This window comes from Mercurialis annua, linkage group LG3 (assembly GCF_937616625.2).
Source record: "Mercurialis annua linkage group LG3, ddMerAnnu1.2, whole genome shotgun sequence".
Classification (NCBI taxonomy): Eukaryota; Viridiplantae; Streptophyta; class Magnoliopsida; order Malpighiales; family Euphorbiaceae; genus Mercurialis; species Mercurialis annua.
The window spans coordinates 67,115,858-67,141,212 of record NC_065572.1 but is presented as its reverse complement, the minus strand read 5'-3'; the positions used below and the strand labels follow the sequence as shown (position 1 = coordinate 67,141,212).

The 25,355-nt window shown below is 31.5% G+C and overlaps 2 protein-coding genes and 1 non-coding gene across 4 annotated transcripts; 1 reads left to right on the top strand and 2 right to left on the bottom strand.

Moving 5' to 3' along the window:
• Nucleotides 1-2,273: 2,273 nt before the first annotated feature.
• Nucleotides 2,274-4,191, top strand: LOC126673947 (transcription factor MYB1R1-like). Its single transcript, XM_050368282.2, has 3 exons — nucleotides 2,274-2,741; nucleotides 2,828-3,036; nucleotides 3,488-4,191. The coding sequence occupies exons 1-3, from the start codon at nucleotides 2,462-2,464 to the stop codon at nucleotides 3,932-3,934; spliced, it is 936 nt and encodes a 311-aa protein (XP_050224239.1). The 5' UTR covers nucleotides 2,274-2,461; the 3' UTR covers nucleotides 3,935-4,191.
• Nucleotides 4,192-11,478: 7,287 nt separating this feature from the next.
• Nucleotides 11,479-11,581, bottom strand: LOC126675955 (U6 spliceosomal RNA). Its single transcript, XR_007640136.1, has one exon. It is a non-coding gene; the product is annotated as a U6 spliceosomal RNA (small nuclear RNA).
• Nucleotides 11,582-14,251: 2,670 nt separating this feature from the next.
• LOC126673298 (serine/threonine-protein kinase AtPK2/AtPK19-like) lies at nucleotides 14,252-18,976 on the bottom strand. Of its 2 annotated transcripts, none has more exons than XM_050367386.1 (7): nucleotides 18,338-18,976; nucleotides 17,051-17,133; nucleotides 16,839-16,959; nucleotides 16,527-16,700; nucleotides 16,241-16,348; nucleotides 15,801-16,124; nucleotides 14,252-14,553 (listed from the first exon to the last, which is right to left on the bottom strand). In XM_050367386.1, exons 1-6 carry the CDS (start codon nucleotides 18,974-18,976, stop codon nucleotides 15,840-15,842), a joined length of 1,410 nt encoding a protein of 469 aa, XP_050223343.1. In that variant the 3' UTR covers nucleotides 14,252-14,553; nucleotides 15,801-15,839. The 2 variants fall into 2 exon arrangements, with proteins under 2 accessions (XP_050223343.1, XP_050223344.1); XM_050367387.1 differs by having other exon boundaries at nucleotides 17,051-17,141; nucleotides 18,346-18,976.
• Between the last annotated feature and the right edge of the window lie 6,379 nt (nucleotides 18,977-25,355).

The following is a 25,355-nucleotide window of genomic DNA, read 5'->3' as shown; positions in this document are numbered from 1 at the left end:
TATGAGAAATAAAATGAACAAAGGATCATCGCACTCCTTCAAATATATCAGAATCAATTATATTATATTTGATTATAATATTTATTTTTTAAGTAAAAATAAAATTGAGTCATTTTAATTTTTAAATTTACTTATTTAATATAAATTTTATATCTAATTAATAAAATTAAAAATAAATATTAAAATGACTAATATAAATTAACTGATCAACTACACATAAAAACCACTAATATTTATGTTAAAAAATAAATAATTAAATTTCGATAAAATTTATTGGTATGGATTTGGGCCATTTTGCAGGATGATGTGAATAATTTTACACCACTGTAAAATTTAGAGAGTAAAAGAGTTGTACGGTGAGTAAAAAGGTGGAAATATTAGGTTGACTAGATTAACATCAATATTAAAAAGAAGAGCAGAGGATCGGATAAGATATATTGTTTCCTTCAAATTCCTCCACCACTTTCATGTGCACTTGTCTCTCTTTCTCTTTTATACGCTACCCCTATATCCTCGTGAACCCGACAATTTAAGTAATCCTTAATTCCATTTTTTATTGAACTAATTAACCAAATTTTCCCACAAACATTAAAATTTTACACAAGTTTTTCAGGTAATTTTATCTTCAATTATGAATCTGTTTTGTCCCATTGTTGTTATTATTTGGTTGTTATTAGCTGATAATTAATACTACTTCTTCTGTTTTTTTTAATTGTTTATTTATTTAAAATTACACGTATTAAAAAAATCGATATTTTATTTTAGATTATAAAAGTAAATATTAATATAACCACACTAGTTAATAAATACTATAAATTGAATCGTATAGTCATTTATTAGGAAATGATAAATTTAGAAATAGTAATAGTTAAAGTCATCTTAAAATTCTAAATGCATAATTAAAAATGTAGATATAATTAGAGAATTTTATAGAAAAATTATTTATATAAGAGCATAAGAATTATACAATGAGGATTAAAAATTATTTATACTAATTATGAAAAATAATAAATAGACATTTGAGTTAACATATTTACATAGTTTATTTAGAAAGTTTAATAATTTAATTATTCTAATGAGCTATATAATTCTAATGAGACAAGATTATCTAAAATGATGATCATCATTAATTATAGTATAACAAATGATAAAAAAATCACAATCAAGAGGATACGTGAAAGTGCCACACCAGAACAAAACCCAATTCAGCAATCAGCCCCAATCAATCGAGATATTGATAAATCGACAGGCAATATCAGGATAACCCAATAAAACAAAAAAACAGATTAACGAACAGGAACATGCCACGTATTGTCATCTTTTTAAAAGTTTCAATCCACATGGTGCCAACTGCCCATCTTATGCAGAGTGTGCTCACTGGACTCGGTTCACTGAACCGAACCGCATTATTAAAACTAATTTTTTAAAATATCTTTAAGCACACTATAGCTGAGACAAATATAAATAAAATAAACTAAAATATTTATGTAATTCAATTCATCAAATAACTGAGTTCTATGTACATTAATTATTAAAAAAGTATTCATAAAAATTAAACTGAATATTAGTTTTTCATTATATATAGGTAGAAACAAATTTATATTTAAGTTGTACTATAAAATAAATTTTGAATCAAACTAATTTATTTAATAATTGTTTTACTACTACCAAGATGAAAAAACGAAAAATCAAATCAAAATTAAAATATTAGTCTGACAAATTTGTTAATTTGGTTATATCCGAATAATCAGCACTCCTTATTTCATGTGTACATAAATCATTATCTTTTAAAATCAAACTACTGATCCAATTAATTAGCTATAATTTACAACCAGCTCAAATACTAATTGTTTGGTCTAATTTAAATACGATATGTAATTTTTATAGAGATACTTCAAAGAGTTAAAAGAAATGTAGATCCGCAAATTACCAAATATATTAATTATTTAAGTTGTCGATGAATTTGTGGAAAGAATTAAATTGTAAAATTTATATATACATATTATAAATGGTTAATAGTTTTTTTTGGAAAGATAATAGGTCATATTTTAATTATTAAACAAAACATTATCTCTACAGTTGAATTGATCAGTAGTTTGTTAATTTGTATGCTTAATTTAAACAAACAGATTACATCTTTAAATTTTAAAAGAACAGAATAAAACTGAAACTCAATTTTGGATGGAATTGGTTAAACCGGTCAATTCATGTTTGATTCTTAAAAAAAACACGCGTATATATATAAACCAATCCTAACTCATCACCACTTGATATTAAATTTTCATAAATTATTAAAAAAAATCTCCATTTTCTTTCCTTTACAATTGTACGGCTTAAGATTCCTCCACACAAACAAACACCTATTTCTCAATCTCAAAAACCAAGACAAACCACACCACTGCTACAGATCAAATCCATTCACGTTTCTTTGTATTTTCATTTCTCTCTGTATTTCTCAGATATGGCTGGCACGTGCACCGGCGACGGCGGCGGAGGTTGTGGTGGAGGAGCGGGAGCGGGAGCGGGAGAGATCATGCTGTTTGGCGTGAGAGTGGTGGTTGATTCGATGAGGAAAAGTGTTAGTTTGAATAACTTATCTCAATATGAACATCATATTGTAGGAAATGAGGCTGTTAACAGAGATGCTGCCGTTAAGGATGACGTGGCTAATGTTTCTGGTTATGCGTCTGCGGACGACGCCGTTCCGCACAGTTCTAGCACGCGCGGCGAACGCAAACGAGGTCAGACCTAATTTCTAATTAATTAATTTGATTTTGATTTTGATTTTGATGAAGAAATTAATGACTTGGAATTTGATGACGTGTAGGTGTGCCGTGGACGGAGGAGGAGCATAAGCTGTTTTTGTTAGGATTGCAGAAGGTTGGAAAAGGAGATTGGAGAGGCATTTCTAGAAATTTTGTCAAAACTCGAACTCCGACGCAGGTGGCTAGCCATGCTCAAAAGTATTTTCTTCGCCGGAGTAATCTTAATCGCCGCCGCCGTCGATCTAGCCTCTTTGATATCACCACCGATACGGTAAAATCAATCAATCCATCCATTATTTTATATATTACTAACATCTAAATATATTATTGTTTGTTCCATATACTTTTTGCGAATATATCTGTTTCTTTAGATTTAATGAAATTTGATGAATCCAAAAAATATAACTGAGTAATCGTACTATCTTTTTGTCTAAAAAAACTAAGAAATGGTTAAAATTTAGATCAATAAAGATTATTGAGATTTTCAATTAGTATTACCTCAAATTTTTAATGTTTGTATTGATTGAATGAAGATCATTTAATAGTTTCTTCCTAGGATTCTTCTTGGTTGTTGAGATTTTCAAGTAGAAATATTTACACATTTATTGATTTCTTGGAAACTGAAATTTCTTGACTTATAAACAGACACTTTCATTTCCAATAATCTTCCTCTTTGAAAACTATTAGTTGACTTTTTTTACTATGTTAAATTAATTAATCAGGTAACGGCATTTCCAATGGAGGAACAAGTTCATCGCCAGGACAAGAACAAGAACAACAGCAGTTCACCAGTACAATCACCCGCGCTACCTGAAACCAGCAATTTCACTTTGATGCCAGTTTCAGCGGCTTTTTCTATAAGCACCACTCCTGTTGTATTGCCTCTTCCGATTGAGTCTCCAACAGAGAATTTATCTCTGTTACATGGCAATCCAGTGGCTAATTTAATCCGACCGGTACCCATCATGCCATCAGCTCCGTTCGGATCTGGGATATCCGATCTTAACTTAAATCTGCAGTGTATTGACTCGTCAACATTGTCTCTCAAGCTGTCTTTACAATCTGATCAGAAGGAAGCACCCTCAGCAGCAGCAGGAACGTCAAGGCATTCGGCTTTTCAGGTGATGTCTAGCTTCAACAATGGAGATGGCATTATTACTGTTGCTTGAGGAAGTACTAATGAAAACCAAGTGAATAATTTAGATAATATGGGTTAGATTCAGAAGGTCTAAGGAAAAAAAAAAGTAAATTAGATGGCTGGGAAATTTAATGGTTTTCTTTTGGATGTACAGACCAAGACAAAAGAATTGTCATCACTCTTGTTGGTTTTATGTTTATCAGCTTTTAGGTTCTTTGTTCTTTTGTTTGTAGCTTGATGATATGACTCAAAGCAATAAATCCAAGTACCTTCTTTGTTCTTCACTAATTTTGCTTGATTTTTGTCTTTTAACTATGAATGGTTCATGATTACTCTCTTACTATGAGGGCAATTTGTTTTTTTTGGTGGATAGGCCAAAATTCACATGGATTGAACATGATCTCTACACAGTGCTAAGGTATGGACCACCCATTATCTTATCTGCTGATTGATTTAATCAGGGGTGGTAATTTCCGACGCTATCTGTTTACACGGATATTCAGGTTGAGTTTATATGGTTTTGGATTAGGCAACCGTTTGTTAAATGAGTTTACAATACGTTTATAATACGGTGACATGAATTGGTGACCATAATTATCATACCTGATGATTTATTTAATATGGGTTTGCGTTGGAGTAGTCATTTTGGCGTAGTAGTTTGGCATTTTGTTAGTTTTGGTTAGGTGTTAATTAATTTAGTAAAAATTAGGGGTTGCTGTCTTATTACTTCATGTTTTTCTTAATTTAGATTTTATGGTTGTCTGCTCCTTGCTAGCGGGAATTATGATGTGTGTGTCACTATTTTGATAGATTTTCTTATTGGCTTAAGTTCAAATGAAGAAAATGACTTCTTTTGAGATAATATAGCAACACTATTCAAATTTGTCTTGTGCAGCCAATTAAAGAAATATAATGGGTTCATTATTTGTGGGCAATAATAGATGATTTAATACTGTATAAGCTGATTTAGAAACAGTATTAGCTGTTGGTCCAAGCCAATGATGCAGTCATTGAGTCATCAGTCATGGCAATTTTGTATTTTTTTGGTTGGTTATACAGTTATGAGATGGGTTGTGATTTTCTTTTCTGTTTTTCAAATTTATTACTTAAGTTTTAAAAGGGTCGCAAGTAGCTTGAATAACAATGTGGTAGTATAGATGTTGATTACTGATTATAGTCGACACTCTAATAATTAATATACATGGTGAATTAAAAATTTATTAAGTATTATAATTATTAATTTATTAAATATTACATAAGACATAACATTGAAGTTGGTTTTCAATTTTTTTATTAATTATTAGAATTATTAGAATTATTAAAAATTAAAAATTAAATCCAATATTAGTACATTTTAATAATTTTGCAATTTGATATATATTTTTAATATTTTAAATGATGAATTTAAACTTATATTATATACATACTTTTCTTATAATTTCACTTTATCTTTGATATTTTTACATTCAACGTATAAATTTATACATAAATTAGGCGCAATGCATCTTTTGACATCTAAATTTATACTTATTAATTAATTTGACATTTTATCTTTTAGTTTAATCTATCTGATATCTCAACTTATAAATTTTGTCTATTTAATATTAAAATTTATCTTTTTTTTAGGCTAATCACCTGTAAAACTACCGACCTTTCATTTTTTTTTCAATAACATCCTCACCTTGTAAAAACTTCAATAGCACTCTATTTCACATTTTTACGTTTCAATAGCACCCTAAATTTAAAAAAATAGATGATTTTATCATTATAAAGATTAAATTTTATAAAATAACTAAATGAAAGGATCATTTTATACCTTTTTCTAATTAAACAAATACAAACACATCCCTTAATTTAAAAAAATCCAAATAAACCCTCTTCCCCATTAATTTAAATAAAAAAATAAAAATATTAATTTCTACCCTACATTTTTTCCGGTCTCTTCCTCACCCCGCCACCCGCCGCTTCTCCTCCATCATCCTCCATGGGAGGACGAGCTCGTCTTCCCATGGAGGACGAGCTCGTCTTCCTCAAGAACAAGGAAGAATTCTGTTCTTCCTCAAGAACGAGGAAGAACAGTGTTCTTAAAAAAAATGGCGAATCGCGGTCCGAAAGAGTCGGTAACGGATTTGAGGAAGTGGCGATTGCTCGAAATTTAATTATTTTAATTAAATAATTTTTATTATTATTATTCATCTTTAAATATGGAGAAGATAGTTTTTTTGTAGTATTTATAACATTCAATATTATTTAGAATATGTGGTAAATATAAAGAATTTATTTTGAATTTTATCCAACTGAAAATAGTTCAATTTAATACTTTAGGGTGCTATTGAAACGTAAAAATGCGAAATAGAGTGCTATTGAAGTTTTTACAAGGTGAGGGTGTTATTGAAAAAAAAAATAAAAGGTCGGTAGTTTTACAGGTGATTAGCCTTTTTTTTTTATAATTGTTTAACCCCTTATTGCGTTTGGTTACAAATCAAAAAAGACGCATGAGCATATGTTTTTTTGTTGACGTGCCATATTGTGTAGGCATATTTTTGATCCTTAAAATTATACTCTTACACTCATATGACCCTTTTACCTTCCAATTTTTAACTCTTTAATTTTGGAAATGTGTTAAAATTAGGTAGCGGCCTAATTAGCAATTTTTGCAATAAAACTGCAGCTTGTATTATCTTTTTGCTCCTTATTTTTATTTGTGGAATTCATTTTAACTAAATACTATTATATTTTTTCAGATTAACAAAATTCAAGTTCCATTGTTTTTTTTCCCTTATATATTGAATTCATTTTAACCAACTGTAAATAAAATCTGAGTTTGCAGTTCATCTTTTTGTTCAAGCAATCCGAAGGTAGATCGACTATCATCATAATCAGAACAAAATAGAGACACTGGTTGGCAAGCAATTATTTCCCCCCGACAACACATGGAATTCATGTGTCATTTAAATCAAATAAAATGTCTAATGTGACAAACTATATCCTCAAACCACACATTTTTGACAAAGATTAAAGGTCTACGATACATTTTAGATGCAACACTAACCATTTTTTTCACTATAATAAAAAAATTTAATATTGTCAATTTTAGATATTCCCTCCATCTCAAATAGAGTTTGCACATAAATTAAGAAAAGATGGTTAAAATATTTATATTTTATTAACTTCCAATAATAACCTTCATTTAACTATATAAATATATAAATTATTATTAATTTATATTATGGAAAAGATAATTATTGTGTTGGAATTGTAATTAAATTTTTTAAAAGATAAATTTGTTATTAATTTTTATATTATAGAATGTGATAATTAATGATGATTTATAGAATATAACAAAAATGGTTGAAATTGATGAAGGATAATAATGATATTGTTCAAATTAATATAATAACTTTGCCTATATTTTGGGACGTCCAAATAGCCATTTTATATATCTTTGTAAAACGGACGGAGTAATATATTTTTATAATGAGACTATGTAAGCGGAAATAAATATATATTTTTTTATATAATTTGATAGACAGTTTAAGGCACAAGAAAATATTAAAAAATACAGTCTATCTAGATAAAGTAAATTTATTTGTAAAAAATGCCACACTGTCTGTATTTAAAATAAGTTATATTCTCTGTTTCAATGGATTAGGCTTGATTTATTTGGAATTTTTCATGATGCAAGTTTTTTTCATTAGTTTGTTTTAGACAATTGCCTCTTTTCCTTGTACCTACTAGTTTTTTGTTTTAATATTTTGAGAATATTTTTTAATATAATTAATAGAAGTACATGTACATATGATAATTAATTATTTTAAGGTTAATATCATAAAAATTCACCAACTTTATATATTTTCTCATTTTAATCACACAGTTTAAATTTTCTCATTTTCATGCACGAACTACCACTTTTTCTCAAACTCATGCACGGTGCTGAGGTGTCACGGCTCCATTGGTGTAATTCGCTGAGATGAAGTCATTTTACACCAATGAATGAGTGCCGCCTCAGCACCGTGCATGAATTTGAGAAAAAGTGTTAGTTCGTGCATGAAAATGAGAAAATTTAAACTGCGTGATTAAAATGAGAAAACGTGTAAAGTTGATTTTTTTTAAATTAACCCTTATTATAATAATAAATAAAAATTTAGGGTAAACAAAATTATCTATTAATTTGGAGCCTTTTATATAATTTTGGCAAAGGTACAAAAAAACCCTTGTAGTTTTCATAAAAGTACAAATCAGCCCTTTTACTTTTTTTGGGTACAATTAAACCCTTTTTGTTTTCAAATAGAACAAATAACCCCTTTCGTCCAACACCATTAGAAACACTCGTTAATGGCTGACATATCTCCCATAATCATATAGGAAAAAAGTTCAATAATAATTTTAATGTTCAAAATATTTACCAAAAATTTAAGGGGGTAAGTGTCCTTAAAGTAAACTAAAAGGGTTTATTTGTTCGATTTTAAAACAACGATGGTTTAATTGTCCAATTTTAAAAACACGAGGGCCTAATTGTGCCCAAAAAAAAGTAAAAGGGCTGATTTGTACTTTTGAAAAAAAGTCGAGGGTTTTTTTGTACCTTCTGCCTATAATTTTCTACCTAGATCTGGTTCATGAAACATTCATGAACCTATTCACTCAGATATTAGAAAAATGAAAAGAGAAAAAATTAATATTTTTAAAAATCGAAGCGAATGGGTTGGATCAACCAGTTTGAGTGCTAATTAGAGATTTCTTTGATTTAGACTTATTTAAAAATTGAAAAACGTGGTTCAACTATTTTGAAAAAAAATTGTACATACTACTGAATCATTAAACCGACAGCAGTAAAATTGATTTGTTTTTATAATTTTAATTACTATTCAGTTTTCTTTTTTTTATCTATACTATATATAAAAGCACGGATGGGGGGGGGGGGGGCAGGCAAATTTACTGAATAGGCAGTTAAATTATCTCCAAATTAGTAGGAATACCTATCTTTTAGTTTGATTGAACTACAAAATTAAATTACTGTATTTGGTCAATATATTATTATTTAAATTTCTATCTTATTATTTTTAAAGATATTATTAATAAAATTAAGTTAATTATTTAATTATGGTTATTATAAAACCAAAAGAAGAATAAATTTAGTATGAAAAAAATTTAATAACCGAACATATTATATTTATTTTTACAAAAATACTTAACTAATTTAATATTAATTATAAATAAAAAAATTAATATAATTATAATAAAATTACTAATATGTACATTGACGAGTTACGTTACGAGCCACGTGCATAACACGTAATGCGAAACTAGTACTACAAATGCTATGTGTAATGTCTAGTGATATTACTATATTTATTTCTAGGCAGAACTCATTTTCACGTCTTTTTAATTTTAAATTTTTCTTTTAATTGATCCTTTTAACAAAAATTGTCCACTTCTTCTTTTTACAATCAAATTTCGCAATAGTTTCATTTTTAATTTGACTAAATAAGAAAAAAGTAAATTTAAAAAATGATTAAATAAATAGTAAATTTTATATAAAACGGTGACAAATATATAAATACAAGGACTAACTAAAAAATAAAGTAGAACAAGAACTAACAAAATAAAAAGTGGAAAGCACAGGGAGTTAGGATGAATTTTGCCTTGTTGCTATTCAAGTAATTGAATCGTAAATCAGTGACAACGTCGGTTCAGTCACCGATTTGAATTTTAAAACACTTCTTAATTTATCATTGTTGATGTTGTTATAATATCATCCATCAAGGTGGATGTGATTCTTGATTTCAAAGTAATTAATGAATTTTATTTTTAAAAAAAGGTAATGGATGGATAAAAAAGAATTTTTCTCATGGGATCTTCAAAAATGAGAAGGGTACCTGCTTTATCATCGCGTTTTTCTTTCAATATTGTTCACTTCGTCCCGAAAAATTATACAATACAATCATTGCATCGTGTCATTCGTGAAACAGATCAATAATACGTTAGTTATGTAAAATATTTAATGACAAAAGAAAAGTTATAATTAAAAAAATTATCTAGTGTAATTTATAAATGCTCATTGGCTTGTGATAAAAATAACATGCCGCAATAATTGTATTAAATAAACACTCGTCTCATTCCAACTATTTTTTAATTTTTCTAGTTCCATACAACCAAAATTCACAAAATATGCATACCTCTCAATATAAAACAATATCATTTTTAGTTTTAAATTTTATTTTTTCATTAAATGATATCATCTTAATTTTCATTAAACTTTAATTGATTGGGGGACTTGGCATGCGGATATTTTTTCCGTCGATCTAAAAACTTTTCGACTAATCGCTCTGGGACACTCGTCACTTAGTCATTTTTTTTAGAAATTTTCACTAACTGCTCCAAGGAAGGGGCCAAACGTGTCGTGGGCCCTCACACACTCGCTCGAGCTGTAGCTCTTACATAATTCGTGCACAAATATTTAGATAAATCTAATATAATATTATAAAAAATTAATTCCATATAAAATCACCACCTTTACATGTTTTTACATTTTAATCACGTCCTTTAAAAAGTGTCAAATAAAATTACCACCTTTTATTTTTTTGCAAATCTAGCATCAATGAGTAATATTCGATATCTTTTTCCTCCCAAATAAATGTTTTAATCTGACTAATGCCGTATTAACATACAAAATACATTCCACTTACTCTTTTCTTGTTGACTCCGGTTGTCGAGTCAACAAAAATACACCGAATTTTCACATTCGTGATAGATTTGAAAAAAAATGAAAGGTGGTGATTTTATTTTAAACTTTTTAAAATACGTGATTAAAATAAAAAAACATGTAAAGATAATAATTTTATATGGAATTAGCCGTATTATAAAAAATAAAAAAAATTGACCACATAGAATTTTATTATAATCATTAAAAGTTTGAAGATCACAAAATAAAATATATACGAAATATAATCATCAATTTTTTTGGAGCGCCATAAAAATATACTTAATTATTGGAGTAATTTTAAGCAAAAAATTGTATATGAAATTACAAAATGTGAGAGACTTTATAACTTTACTTACGGACTCTAAGGGGTGACGACATGCGAAGAACGACAAAATAAATAGAAAACGCAAAGTAGGAGAATGAAATACGTAAAGTAAAAGGATATTATAACGAATTTTGCCATTTTTTTTATTGATCACCAATAACGAAGAGAGAGTATGTGGGTTTAATTTTAACTTTGAACCGCTGGGTTTGATGTGGGTTTTAAAAACACTAACATAATTGAACACTAATCATCAAATTGCTAAGGCAAGAAAAAGACACACTATCTGTTTGATGTAATGCCCGAGAGATAAAAAAAACAGAAGGTTGCACCCGAAAATTCAAAGCTAATGCTAGCTAACCGGTAGATTCAGCAGCACCAAATTGAATTTGATTGACGAGAAGGGAAATCGAGAAGAATTCTTCATTGCCAAAATCATCATGCAAAGCTAAAGAATTATAAATAACGGCTGGAAATCACCTCAAACGATATGCACACTATATGTTTGATGTTATGCTTGAGTGAAAAACAGAAAGAAATCAGAAAGAAAAAAAATTTGGACCATTTCTCGATTTATGCGTGTCATCCTTGCGCAGGGGCCATGCTAATCTTCTCTGTATCGTTCCAATTTTATCGGATGTCCCCGAAGGGACAAGTTATTCATATTACGCTTTGTAATATAAAGAGGAAGCAAGGCATCTAAAATAGCGATGTGGGTTTGAGTGTATATCATATCCATGTACGGCATGTCGTTAGTATTAGATAGAAAAGTTTGCTAGGGGCCACTGCAATAACTGTAGCTCATCTATGAAGCCCAAATATATTGTTTCCTTCAAAGAAAAACAATCATCACATATCTTAATTTACGAATTCACTATAACATCATAAAATTGGCAAATTAAAGCATGAAAAATATACATGAATCTCCACTGATGATCAACTTTTAGGATGACTCTTTATCTAATGTCAATGATGACCTAAACAAAACTCATTTCATGTTCATGGTAGCTTGCCACTAAAACTGTTTTACCCAAACACAAATTATGTAAATTATAGATGACTATAAAACTTTTAAAACATTAAAATTAGACGAGTAATAGTAATTTTTTTTAATAATAATTAGCATTAATATTTACTATGAACCACTTGGTTTGATCTGGGTTCTAAAAACACATGGCGGAACCATTCTATGGCTAGAGTGGGTTCCAACCGTGTCTGATTCTGAATTTTTTAAAAAAATATAAATAATTTTTCTGAAAAAATAGAGATAGATTTATAAAAAAAAAATTAAATTAAAAAAAAAGTTAAACTCGAACTATCGAAAAATTAGAGGTGAAATAGAAAGTAAGTTCAGGCTTAAAATAAATATTTGTTTGGCCACTGCATGAAACACTAGCATAATGGAATAATAATCATGAGATTGCTAAAGCAAGAAAAATTACACACGGTTACCTTAGAAGTTATTTATTCTAATTGTAACAGCTAAACAGATACAGTAGTACCAGCTGAGTTACTTCACCGCCGGTGATGGAGAAAATGATTTGCACGGCGATGTGCCGGTAAATCGAACCTATTCTTCTCATGAAACTTCCTGATATAATCAGAAGCCATTCCATCTATAACACTGTTGTCTTCACGTATCACGTACGAAGAATTACCATTGCCTTGATCAGGCTCCATCACAAACGAAAACGGCTGTTTTCCGACTCGCAGCGCCTGTGACTTTCGGCTACCGGAAAGTTGCGGCGTCAATATTGGCTGGTTGGCTTCCGCGACAGGCGCTGGTTTTCTGGTGAGAACTGACGGTTCAGTTACTCCTAGACTCATCTTGGCAATGGAAAAAGAAGATAACTTAACGATGTTTATAACCACCTTCATCGACTTCTCACAGAGAGAGTCGCCGGCGCCGTTCTTGCCACTCATGCCTGCACTGAGTATCTGCTAAGCTTGTGGAGATTCCTTTCTCAATGCTTTAGACAAGCTAGCTTGCTCCTTATTTAAAGGATGATATACAGTAAATAGTATCAAACATTTTCATTATACTTTAGTTTGGTTCAAAAACTTTAGGCTTAATTCCTTAAAAAACCCCCACCTTATACTTTTTCTTCGTTTATACCCTGACCTTGTAAAAACACCATTTGTACCCAATTTTGGATTTTTATGTTTCATCTCTACCCAAAAGCATTAAATTGTACTTTTTTCATTTGGAAAATAGTTTAAAACATACTTTTTTCTATTTTAAAATATACAAATAAATCCTTAAACTTAAAAAATAATCAAATACATCCAAATAATTAATTAATTTTTTTAATTTGATAAAATAATAAAAAATTAAAAAAAAATATTATTTTTTTTAATTTTTTTTTGTCGGAAATATTTTTATAAAAACTAAAAAAAAAATCGAAATATTTTTTAAAAAATTAAAAAAAATTATTATTATTTTTAATTTTTTTAAAAAGATGGTATTTTTGTACTATTAATAACATTAATATCTAATTCGTATATAAGTTAAAAATGAAGGATTGTTTTAAACTTTTTTTCAAATGAAAAGAGTACAATTTAATGCTTTTGGGTAGAGATGAAACATAAAAACTCAAAATTGGGTACAAATGGTGTTTTTACAAGGTCAGGGTATAAACGAAAAAAAAATGCAAGGTGGGGGTTTTTTAAGAAATTAAGCCAAAACTTTAATTCATATCAAATTAGTATCAAAAGATTATACATATTCTGAGTTTCATATCAGTAACATTATGAGCTATCCGATGCTGTGTCTTATATGAAAGCATATTTTTATAATATTCTGATATAGTAGAATTTAATTTTTGATATAAGATAAAAGTTTTTTTATTTCTTTTTGGTGTGCTTTAAGTGATGATATTTCATTTGATGGCTATAAATGGACAAACTAATATCACTTTGTCAAATAAAAAAAATTATAAAGATCACCTAAAATTAAAGATCAATACCAAATTGGATTATAGGAAAGAGTTTTAGTACAATTCAAGTTTTTAATCCCACCACAAACTAATGTATGACAAATGGTTTGGTTGCATCAAGCGAAATATTCAATAAAAATTCAGTTCAGACTATGTTATCTACGGAATAAACCTGACACATTATAACACGTCACTAAAATAAAGACAAAAATATAATTTTAGCTATTAAAACTCTCACATATTTAGTGACAAGTTATAATGTTATTGAGGGATGACAAGATGGACTTAATATATCTAAAAGAGTTTCTAAATATTGAAGTAATAAAGGTCAAATGGATGACATCAACTTAATCATAATGGATTACTAGGATTTGCAAAGAGGAAATATAAAGAATATAATATATGTATTAAAATAATGAATGTGCGAAAACAAATCCAAAATATGTTTGAAATGATAAGTAATAGATACACTAAATCAAATGATATAAGATCGATGAGGTTTCAAATAAACAGAATATTTGGTAAGTAGTATCAAACGTGTTTCAATTCTTCAAGCCAAGTAAGGAACAAGATTCTTCTTCTACTCAATGCGATTCCCACTTCCTGAAAGATTCTCTGTGGTATTGATCACCATTGCTTTTGTGTCACCTCTTCATGAGCAAGTTTTGGATAGAATCTACAGTCTCTCTCTAGCAAGTTGCAATAAATAGATCATAAGAATCTAATCATCATATATATCTCTATTAAAGGAAAAAAGAACATTTACTTCTTTAGAGTATACATACAAGAAGAGCATAGAATCATAATGTATAAACAAAATGATAGAGAAATGATGGGCAAACAACCAAAATGCTGTTTTCTTGCAATTACAACATCATGATTAACTAACACCGGTGTAGCACAGAAACAAAAACTTGAGACTGGAAACACGAAAACAAATCAAATGTTTATCAACCCAATTGAGGTTCAATATGCACTCATCATTCTGCAGCATAATAGAACACTTTCGACACTCATCGACTGTAGAACTGAGACTACGAGAACTCAATACCCCATTATTTAACATGGGGTCAAATATTCATACTTACATCAACGTCAACTTTCTCAACAAATATGCATGAACACGTATTCCTATAGTTAGAGCAAATAAACCAGCATAAGCTTCTTCTCTTTTATGAACGGAGCACAACATTTTAAGTTGCGTTGTTGTATGGGCTCAAATAAATCTTGACACTGAACAAAAAATGTCAGGGTATGCTCACAGCAAAGTTTCAAAACAAATGCGGAACCGCTCTTATCTGGTAAAAACAGCTTCTTATTCAATCAATTTGTTACATAACAAAAAGGTTGTTCTTTTCTATAAAGAGTTTTGTGTAAAAAGTGTTTCACATGAATGAATTGGTGCCGTCAATTTTATCAAATACTCTATCTATAGACATACTCAAGGTCATTGAATGAATAGAAATAAATGATTCTACAACAGAGAATGCTTCATTTGCTCTTTAAAATGGCTTCTCTTTTTCCATTTCAATCCTCAAAGGACAGATGTCGTGATTTCCTAGCAGTTAGGGTTGATTTTGAAATACTATACTATATTCTCAATTTGTGTAATGACAATATGCAACATTGCAATGAGGAAAAATTAAGAAAGAAAATGCATCTCCTGCCAATAATCGATTTAGTATCCAGAGTAAATTGAAAGCTAATGTTACTCTTTTGGCATTTTGCATGATATTTATTTTCGAATTGGTTAGCACATAGTCAAATCTATCGATCTAAATGTACATTTACATTAATATGATACACTAGTTGCATAAATGAGTGATGAAAATTAACAAGCTTCAGCCATTATCTTCTTAGCTGACAGCATATCATCCGAGTGCTAAAGATAAACTTAATCCAATCATAAAGCCAAGTTTATGAAAGGCAAACTTACAAAAATTTGAAAGGCTGCCTTGCTTGTAATACCCTCACATCAGATAGATGAAAGCCAAGGGTTGGGCGCAACATATGTATAGCCTTGGAAATGCCCACCAGCTGTTGGTGTGGAAGCTGGAGAGTCATCAGCAGGCATTGATGTCCAACACTTGTCAAAATTTTCTGTACAATCTCTTCCGCTTACATCTGGTTTAAACTTTGGCTCCAATTCCCGTGCCTCTAATTTCTTCCAGTTGACTGATCGAAACCATTTATGACGTTTTACTTCATCCCCTCCATCAGGACCACTTCCTAACCTTTTTGATGGTTCCTTTTGCAGCAACTGCAAAAATTATTTCAATAAAAGAATCAGTAATTTCGAACCATTTGATATTGGAGCGAAAGTAGGACAACTGAAGTAGAAGGGAATAAAAAAACTACATGGAAAAATAAACTTACTCCTTTCAGCAAAGAGTGAGCTTCAGAGCTGAGGTATGGTGGAAGCTTGAATTTCTCTTTAATAATTCTCTCCTGAAGTTTCTTTCTGTCTTTATGTGTATATGGTGGCTGTATGTAGACATTTACAAGTATTAAGATCAATTGCAGAACCAATAAAACGGCACTTTTCTTTGCCGCTTATTGCAAAAATGGAAGGGACTTGGCCATGAACTATTTGAAGTGAAAAAGAAAATATCATTAAAGAGACTACTACAATCAACACACAACAGTAAACCGAATGAATTACCTGCCCAGTTATCATTTCAAACAAGAGTATTCCAACACTCCACCAATCTGCATCCTTGTTATGGCCTTTAGACAGTAAAATTTCGGGAGCCATATACTCAGTTGTGCCGCACATTGAATTAGATCTACCATATTCATCAATTTCCTTTGCCAGTCCAAAATCAGTTAGCATAACCTGCATGGATAAGCATAACCTTAGTAGCTAAAAACAACTAATCACATATAAATATCTACAAGCAAAATGACCGACATAATGAGATAATAAATTCCGCAAAAATGGTCATAAACTATGGTGAATGGAGATGATCATTACATGCCCGTCAGACATCAAGAGAATGTTTTCAGGTTTAAGATCCCGGTGCACAATCCCGTACTTGTGAAGATGTGAAACTGCAGACACTATCTCAGCAGTATAAACCCTTGCCTGATCCTCACTATCCAATGCATAGAGAAATCCAAAACTAAGAACCATATATGATATAGCCATCATTATAAGAAGCCTTAAAAGGGTCAGATATAATGTACCTGAAGATCCCCTGACGATAAAGATGAAAAAATAGATGTCCTCCATTTATAAAATCCAGGATCAAGTAAAGCTTAGACTTGGTCTGAAAAGGTCAAGAAGAGAAGCAAATTAACATTAATTCTAGAGGTGGCCACGGTTCATAACCCGACGGTTCCGGTTCGGAACCGCCGGGTCACGGTTCAAGAAAAAATGGAACCGGCCCGGAACCGCCTAAGAGACGGTTCCATGACGGTTCGGAACCGGACGGTTCCGGTTCCGGTTCCGGTTTAGGACGGTTTAAAAAAAAATTAAAATTAAAATTAAAATTTAATTACTAAAAATGTATTTTAACAATAAAATAACTCACACGGAGATAGTATTACAAGAAAATAAAGATTTTTTTTTAAAATTATAATATTAACCAAAAATTTAACTAAAACAAATATAACATATATTTTATTATAAAAGTAAATATATTATATAATAAAGATATAATATATATTTTAAATATATAATTTATATTTTTTATTAACGGGTTCGACCCTTAAACCGCCGGTTCCGACCCGGAATCGCCGGTTCACGGTTCAACAAATTTGGAACCGGCCCGGAACCGCACTTTGTACGGTTCCGGGCCGGTTTTAGTCCGGTTCCGGATTTGACCGGTTCCGGGCCGGGTTTGACCGGGCCGGTTCCGGGCCGGTTCACGGGCTGACCCGGCCCATGGCCACCTCTAATTAATTCAATACAATAGCAAATCAAACTCTCCTAGAATTGGAAGTCCTTCATTATCTATAAGTAACCAAGTAACAATCTTTCTATAATAGTTAGATATAATATCCTGAACAATACACAGACTTGAAAGTCTTAAAATGCAAGAATTGAATTGAACTAAATTCTATTTAGTCAATTTTCATGTTTGAAAACCTCACAATTACTTTGAACTCAAATCTTTCAACTTAATACCACAAAAACAGACATTTACAAAAAAGTGAGGATTCAGTCAAAATGTGGAGAAATCCTTAGGTAAACTTTGAATCAACCACGTCATCCGTGGACTAAGCCAATTACATTATAACACCTTGGTACCATGAAAATCTGAACACATTTATTACAATATTGCCAACGAGGTGTTATAATTTGATTGGCTTAGTCAATCAGATGACATGGTTGACTCAGTCATTACATAATTTTGCAAGAATTCAACTCAACTCAACTAAATTGAACTCTTGCACATAATTCTTATGATTCCAAACAATCACTACCCACAACAATAAACATAAAAAAGACACAAAATTTAAGAACAAAACCTGGAAAGAGTAACGAAGCTGAACAATAAAAGGATGAACAACTTTAGTAAGAATATCCCTCTCAGCTTTCATATAATCAACATGATTCTTCTTTATTATAGTTTCCTTCCTCATAACCTTCATTGCAAATATCCCATCACCATCCTCCCCGCCAAAATTACCCCTCTTCTTCCTAACTTGAAACACTTTACCAAAAGCCCCCTGCCCCACAACTCTCAATATCTCAAAATCCCCAGGCCCAATTTTACCATTTTGTCCTTTCTTCACCTCATCATCATTAGTACTCACAAACCCTTCTTCTTCTTCCTCTTCTTCAACTGGTTCTACGACGCCGTTTTCGGCGAACTCTTCTTCTCGGAGATGGAGAGGGAGGGAGGTGGAGAGAGTGCAGCGAGGTGACGGTCCGACGAAGGAGTGGGAGCGGTGGTGTATGACGAGTGGGTCTCCGAGAAAAGCGGAGGAGGTTGATGCTGACGTGGACGGAGATTGTGTATTTGGGCCGAATACATCGGAGAAATCGAAGTCGGGAGCGGCGGCGGCGGAATTGTCGGGATTTGGGGGTATGATTGTGAGTTTTTTGAGATTTGTTGAGAGTAAGACTGAGTGGTGAAGCTTCTTTTTTTGTGAATTTGTCACCATTTTTAGGGCGGTGGATCAAGGCGGCTGCCGGAGCTGAGAGGTTACATTTTTGAGACGGATGGGAAGAAGGGGAAGAAGAAGATGGTGATGCTTGAGAATTTATTCTGAAACTGAAAATAATTGATGCATTATTGATAGAAGGAGATTAAAGTCACGCGACGTCACTTCTCGTGGCCACACTCGCCGGTATCTTTTTGAGAAAAGATACAAAAGGACTTAAATAGCAATTTGCCCATTCAACTTGCAAATAATGGGCTATTAACACATAAATGAACTTTATTGGCAAATCAGTACACGAACTTAGTGATTATGGGCAATTAGCCATTTGAAAAATTTACTTACAAATTAGGAGGCAACTAGCAAATTTAAGGAACAATTAACTTACAAATTGAAGGAGCAAATTGTCAAAATGGACAAATTACCCATAATCACTAAGTTCGTGTATTGATTTGCAAACAAAATTAATTTATATGTTAATTGCTCATTGCTTGTAAGTTGAGGGGGCATATTGCCACTTAAGTTGATACAAAAGTATCATTAATGTTATGAGAAAATCTCACATGTGAGCTTAATGATTGTTAGAACCAAAACTAGCCCTTATGTTCTTAAAAACTTAATTATAAGCCTTTCACTTAATTGGTATTAATTAAAATAGAAAAAAATTACAAAAAAATGCTACAAACGGGTAATGTTTAGAAAAATGCTAAATATTTAGATTCCTTTTATTCACTTTTCTTTACATTTTGTATTTTTCTATTCAAAAAACGACACGTGTCGCATGTGTCAAATACATATAAGAAACAGCTCCAATACATTTATTTAAAAATATATATTAATTTATTAGACGTGTTTGACATGTTTCTTAGTTGTATTTATTAGATATATTTGATATATAATTTATACATGATAAATATATTTTTGGTACACATCATCTCATCGGTGGTAGTACTCCAATAGACATTTTCAATACATATCCGCTATATCTCCAATACATTTCAGATACATTAACAATACATAATCAAAAACAGCTCAAATAAATTTATTTTCACATATATAATGTGTCTGAGATGTCTCTTAGATGTATTTGTTAGATACATTTTTGATATATAAATTTTACATGATAGATTTTTTTTTTGACAATCAAACTACAGCTTCTCATTAAGCAAAAAAAAAACAGTTACATGAGTAAGAACTCAGGATAGTACGAAAACCAATCCCGATAACCTGACAGGAAACAGGCATTACAGGTCAATAAATGAGCCGCCTGATTCGCAGATCGCCTTACAAAAGTAAAAAATACATTAGGTAACTGTTTAGCAAGTGAAACACAATCCTCTACAAGAAAATCTCCTGAAATCCTACTTGGGTTTCGAATATCCATAATCACATTCATCACATCCGACTCAATCGTAACGTTCTCCCAACCTTTAAGCCAACTCAGGGATTCCTGAATCCCGATCAACTCAGCTGTCCTGGGATCAAAATTACCGACTAAAAAATTGTCTAGCACGGATAATGACCCCCTGTCATCACGAACCACCACTTCAACAGCCATGCTACCATTGCTCGAGCAAATAGCAGCATCTGTATTGGCTTTCAGTCTCCCCTCTGCCGAGCTTTTCCAGATTAAAAAGCCATCATCCTCCTCACACAGACTGCCTACACCATCCCCGTCTTCCTTGCGCGCTTTTCTCCAAGATAGGACCTGTTGGCTAGCCATGTTAACTGAATCAACAGCTTTTAACCCCGACTTACCACAAACCATGTTGTTTCTATTAAGCCAAACACGCTAGCAAATCAACGCAAAAATCTCATGATCTTCCTTTCTCAGATTATTCAACCAATTTTTACACCAATTCTTCACATTCAGACATGTCTCAACGAGCCCATGCAGTTGCACTAAGCTTCTACACTCTACAACAAACTGACATTCAAATAAAAGATGTTCAGCTGTCTCATTCAACTCTCAATAGACCTGGAAAAAATTTATTAACGAATACATGCTTCGTTGCAAGAGCGTCCACTGTCAGTAAGAAACCAGAAACTACTCGCCATAGGAAGCTGCGAACATGGAGCGAGACCTGTAAGTTCCACAGATTATTCCAGTTAAAATCATTTGTAATACACGAAATATTTTTAAAATAATTAAGTCATGCCACTTGTCGCCAATTCCGATAAGTTAAATTAAGATGGATTTAATTTAATTATATCGGGAATTTATAATAATTTTTATTGAGCATATTAGCAAGATTTGAGAGAAAATCTTAGAAAAATAAATATAAAATAAATTATAAATTATAAATCTCGAGGTAATAATTATTTCGTCAAAGTTCGCGAAATATTTTATAGTATTTGTGATAAAAGTTTCGAGTCAATCAGAGACCGTTTAAAATTTGCACGCAGATAAATTTTGGACTAAATTGCAATTTTTGAAAAGTTGCAAGGATCAAAGTGTATTTTAGTCATATATATATATATATAAGAAAGGATTTAAGAAATGAATGATCCAGAAGCCTTCATCATCAGTTTCTTTCATTTCATTTCGACGATCAATTACGTTTCCTTCGCACGATCTCGTTTCTCGTCCGTTTCCGACATTCTATAGCTCGAATCGATCGTATTTCGACGAGGAATCACGGTAAGCTTGACGTTTCGCCTTTTTAATGGACGAATTTGATGATATATCGAGTTAAAGTTTTAGACTACGGAACAGTTTTACCGTTTTAACGATTTTAGGATCGATTTTAGCGTTTTGAGTTTAGATTTCGTGTTATCGAGGTGTTTGAGTGTTGTTTGAGTGTTTGGGATGCGGAATTAGGACAAAAGCACGTCAAAAATCGAATCGGGGTTGAAAACTCGTACTGTGCGTAGCACAGTTCAACTGTGCGAACGCACAGCACACTGTGCGCTCGCACAGGTGTTGTGCGAACGCACAGTGAGACGTGCGCTCGCACATCAGTTCGCTCGGTTGTTTTATTTTCGGATTTCATTCCGTTTTCGGGTAAAGTTATCAGAATCAATTAGTTATCGAATAAATTGAGTTGTTTGACCTAATGAGGTTAAACGAGAATCGATTTAAAAAAAATTGGCAAACCGAAACGAGTTAGAAACCATTTATCAAAATATACACGTCAGAAGCACGATAGTCGATAAGTTTTTAATGTCGTGTCTCGAGTCTAGAGTCAATCCTAGAGTAGGATTCTGATTTGAATTGTTCATTTTTAAATCGTTTTAAATCCAGCGAGGCAAGAAGCAGCTGGACAAGGAGCTCGAGAAGCTTGATGTTTCTGAGCACCGAAGTATTTTTGGATAGCGTTTTCTGTGATTTTATATTTATTTACTTATAAAGTATTTAAATGAGCATTGTTTCCAAGCAAATGTTTTATATTGCTTTACATTTAATTTGAATGTTTTCTATGCGAATTCTTTATATGAAATGCATACACGTTGGTTTAAAACCAGTATTGATTCGGTGGAACGTGCTACCTATTGGGCATTAATAGGACTGCGTGATCACCAGTTTCGATTTATTACAACTGTGAATTTAAATATGCATACGAATATGGAAGTTGGATATATGAATAGTAGATACAAGATTGAACTCGGTTGAATTATCTCGAGACTCGTATCTAGATAGGGACAACTTATTTCAAATCAACTTTTCTTAATAAACTAAAGCATTCACATATAACATCTTATAATAGCATAATTCCACAATATTTCCTCATTTACCGTCGATCTTTATCTTCCTTTTCACTCTTTTAAGTGGGATAAAAACGATTTACACATATTGAAGAAACAAACCTATCACATCACAATTAATAAGGTTACTTAAAAGAAAAATTAATCTAAATAGTTTATTTCTTTTTCTATCTGTTAAGGAAGCCAACATTCTTTCAAATAAAACTCGTCAATGGCAATCCACTAGGGTGGTCATGGTGGTTCAAATCATCATCTCATGGGTCTTTGAAAGAAATGTGGGGCCGTCGCCGTACTTCGTCCCACCCTACCTCCGCCTCTAGGCCAACACTGATAATTTGATTGAGTTGGTAGATTGTAGCCTCAAGGGTAAGTATCAACATGAATGAATGATTGTTGCATTTAAGATTGTCCAGCTATGTATGAAATACGACCCGTGGTTTTGCCCAAGCATCTCCACACTGACTAATCAATTAAAAATTTGGACTTATACTTTTGAGTTTTAATAGAGATAAAACGCTTAACAATAAACTAAAAATTACATTAGCTTACCAAACACATATATTATAAAAATTTAATTAACACATCTAACTCATGAAAATGGAGAAGTTTCAAAAATCGACATATGTCACTCCTATCTAAAGGCACACCAGTGGAAAGTTGGTTAAATATCCAATTGCACTCATTGCTTTCTTCAGTTACCTTCATTCTTTCTTCAGTATCCAGTCTTGTTTATGATTCTAACTGTTGTATTCTTTCTTCAATATTCAGTCTTGTTTCCGATTCTAACTGCTGTTCTTCAATGTCCAGTCTTGTTTCCGATTCTAACTGTTGTATTCTTTCTTCAGTATCCAGTCTTGTTTCAGATTCTAACTGTTGTTTGCAGTGTAGCAACAAGTTATCAACACACCCAAATATTTCATGAAATTTCATTGCTTGCCGAGATGTCTTTTTCTTGAGAGCTCCATTCTCATCGTCGACAATAAAATCTGCCATTTCATCGTCGTCTGGCTGGTCTTCCTCTTCATCGGTATTTTCATAAAAAAATGTGAAATTTATTTAAACCAGGCTGAGGGGAAATGGTTGTTAAAGAAGAAACTAACCCTATAAATGAAAGAGATGAGCTTTTAGCGACGGATAAAGAAAAAGGAGTTCAAGTAGTTGGTGATGAGAATTTTGCTGGTAGAAGTTAGATTTGAGCGACAATAGTAGTAATGAGTTTATGCCCAGAGAAGAGAATATTGAAGAGAATTTGTTTATTCCAATTGATCATCCATGACAAATTTCATATATTCATAATGTTTTTCCATTTTCAGTATGGCAACCAGCTGCTTAATGTTAGTTCTAGTAATAATTATTTTCCAGGTTTAAGCTCCAAATTTTTGTAGTTCAAACATAATTTTTGTAGTTTAATATATGTGCAGTTTTTTATACACTGATGCATGCCTCTCATCTTTATTAGATCGAAGTTTCGCTAATTCAAAGGGGATTAAGTGTTTCCCCAAATTTCAAATATCTCATCACGCGGACATTAGTTTGGACCATAGACCAACTTTAATTGATACTCATCGGATCTCAAATAATTCCTCAAGTGTTTACACAGTTAAAATGATTTGGCCCCATAACGAATCACATGTTTACACAGTTACATCCGGTTATTATATAGTCTTGAATCAAGGAAGAGGAAAGTCATATCATAGAGTTAGTGTTAAAAAAAAAAGGATTGGCGGCATCTGTGGAATCTTAATATCCCGAACAAAATTAAAGTTTTCATTTGGGGGTGGGGGGGTGGGGGGCGTTGGTTGATAGTCTCCCTATTTCATCTAATTTAAATTTGAGATTGAATAGTAACCACAGGTGCCCTCACCAGTGGCGGATCCAGGAATTTTTTTATGGTGGGGTCCATATATATATACTGTTTTTTAGCGAAGTAAAAAATGGTCACTAAAACCGGTCGTAAATAATCAATAAGAAAGGGAAATTTCCATCGTCGGCGATTGCAATAGGCTCCGTCGTAAAATATTTTTTGATAGTGTATCAACGTGATTCAGTAAAAAATATTTATAAATAGATTAAATTTAAATAATTTAGTTGAAGAATTTTTTTTAATTTAATAATTATTAATAAAAAATGCATATCTCAACAATCTTTTTAATTAGTTTTTTTTTCAAATTAATTAGATTAGTTCAAATTTTAATTTATAAGTTTTAAATTTAAAGTTTAATAGTGGTCAATAATTTCATATCACAACAGTCTATATATTGTCCATAATCCATTTATTTTTATTGTCACATTTAAACGACTCGTTTGCATTTGCTTGGTCAAAAATCTGTAAAGACCTAATGCAATTGGATCCGAGAAAAAAGTGTCTTCTTTCATTTTGCTTTCTTTATGGTTTATCTGGAAGGCTAGAAATTCAGGAAATATTCAAGGTTTGGTCAGAAATTCAAACTCTTCAAGTAGCTAAAGATTATGAATATGAATTTCAATTAACGTAAAATGCAAAGGAGGGTGCATATCAGATCACTTGTTCTCATAAAGGAGTACATATCAGGGGAACTTCTTACCAATGTCGTAACCCACAAGAAAAGAGATTTGGATCAATAACAGGTAATCCATTCCGCAATAGGGGTTTACTTAGGCAAGTTCTCAGCCATTTTCCAACTTATTTGGAATCCGG

Bases quoted from the DNA above. Each gene is read 5' to 3' on its own strand.
- LOC126673947 (XM_050368282.2), top strand. From the start codon at position 2,462: ATGGCTGGCACGTGCACCGGCGACGGCGGCGGAGGTTGTGGTGGAGGA. The intron at 2,742-2,827 runs GTCAGACCTAAT...GATGACGTGTAG, and splicing joins GCGCGGCGAACGCAAACGAG to GTGTGCCGTGGACGGAGGAG. The intron at 3,037-3,487 runs GTAAAATCAATC...TTAATTAATCAG, and splicing joins TTGATATCACCACCGATACG to GTAACGGCATTTCCAATGGA.
- LOC126673298 (XM_050367386.1), bottom strand. From the start codon at position 18,976: ATGGTGACAAATTCACAAAAAAAGAAGCTTCACCACTCAGTCTTACTC. The intron at 16,701-16,838 runs GTAATGATCATC...TTATCCATGCAG, and splicing joins TCTTGATGTCTGACGGGCAT to GTTATGCTAACTGATTTTGG. The intron at 16,349-16,526 runs GTAATTCATTCG...GTCTACATACAG, and splicing joins TTGAAATGATAACTGGGCAG to CCACCATATACACATAAAGA.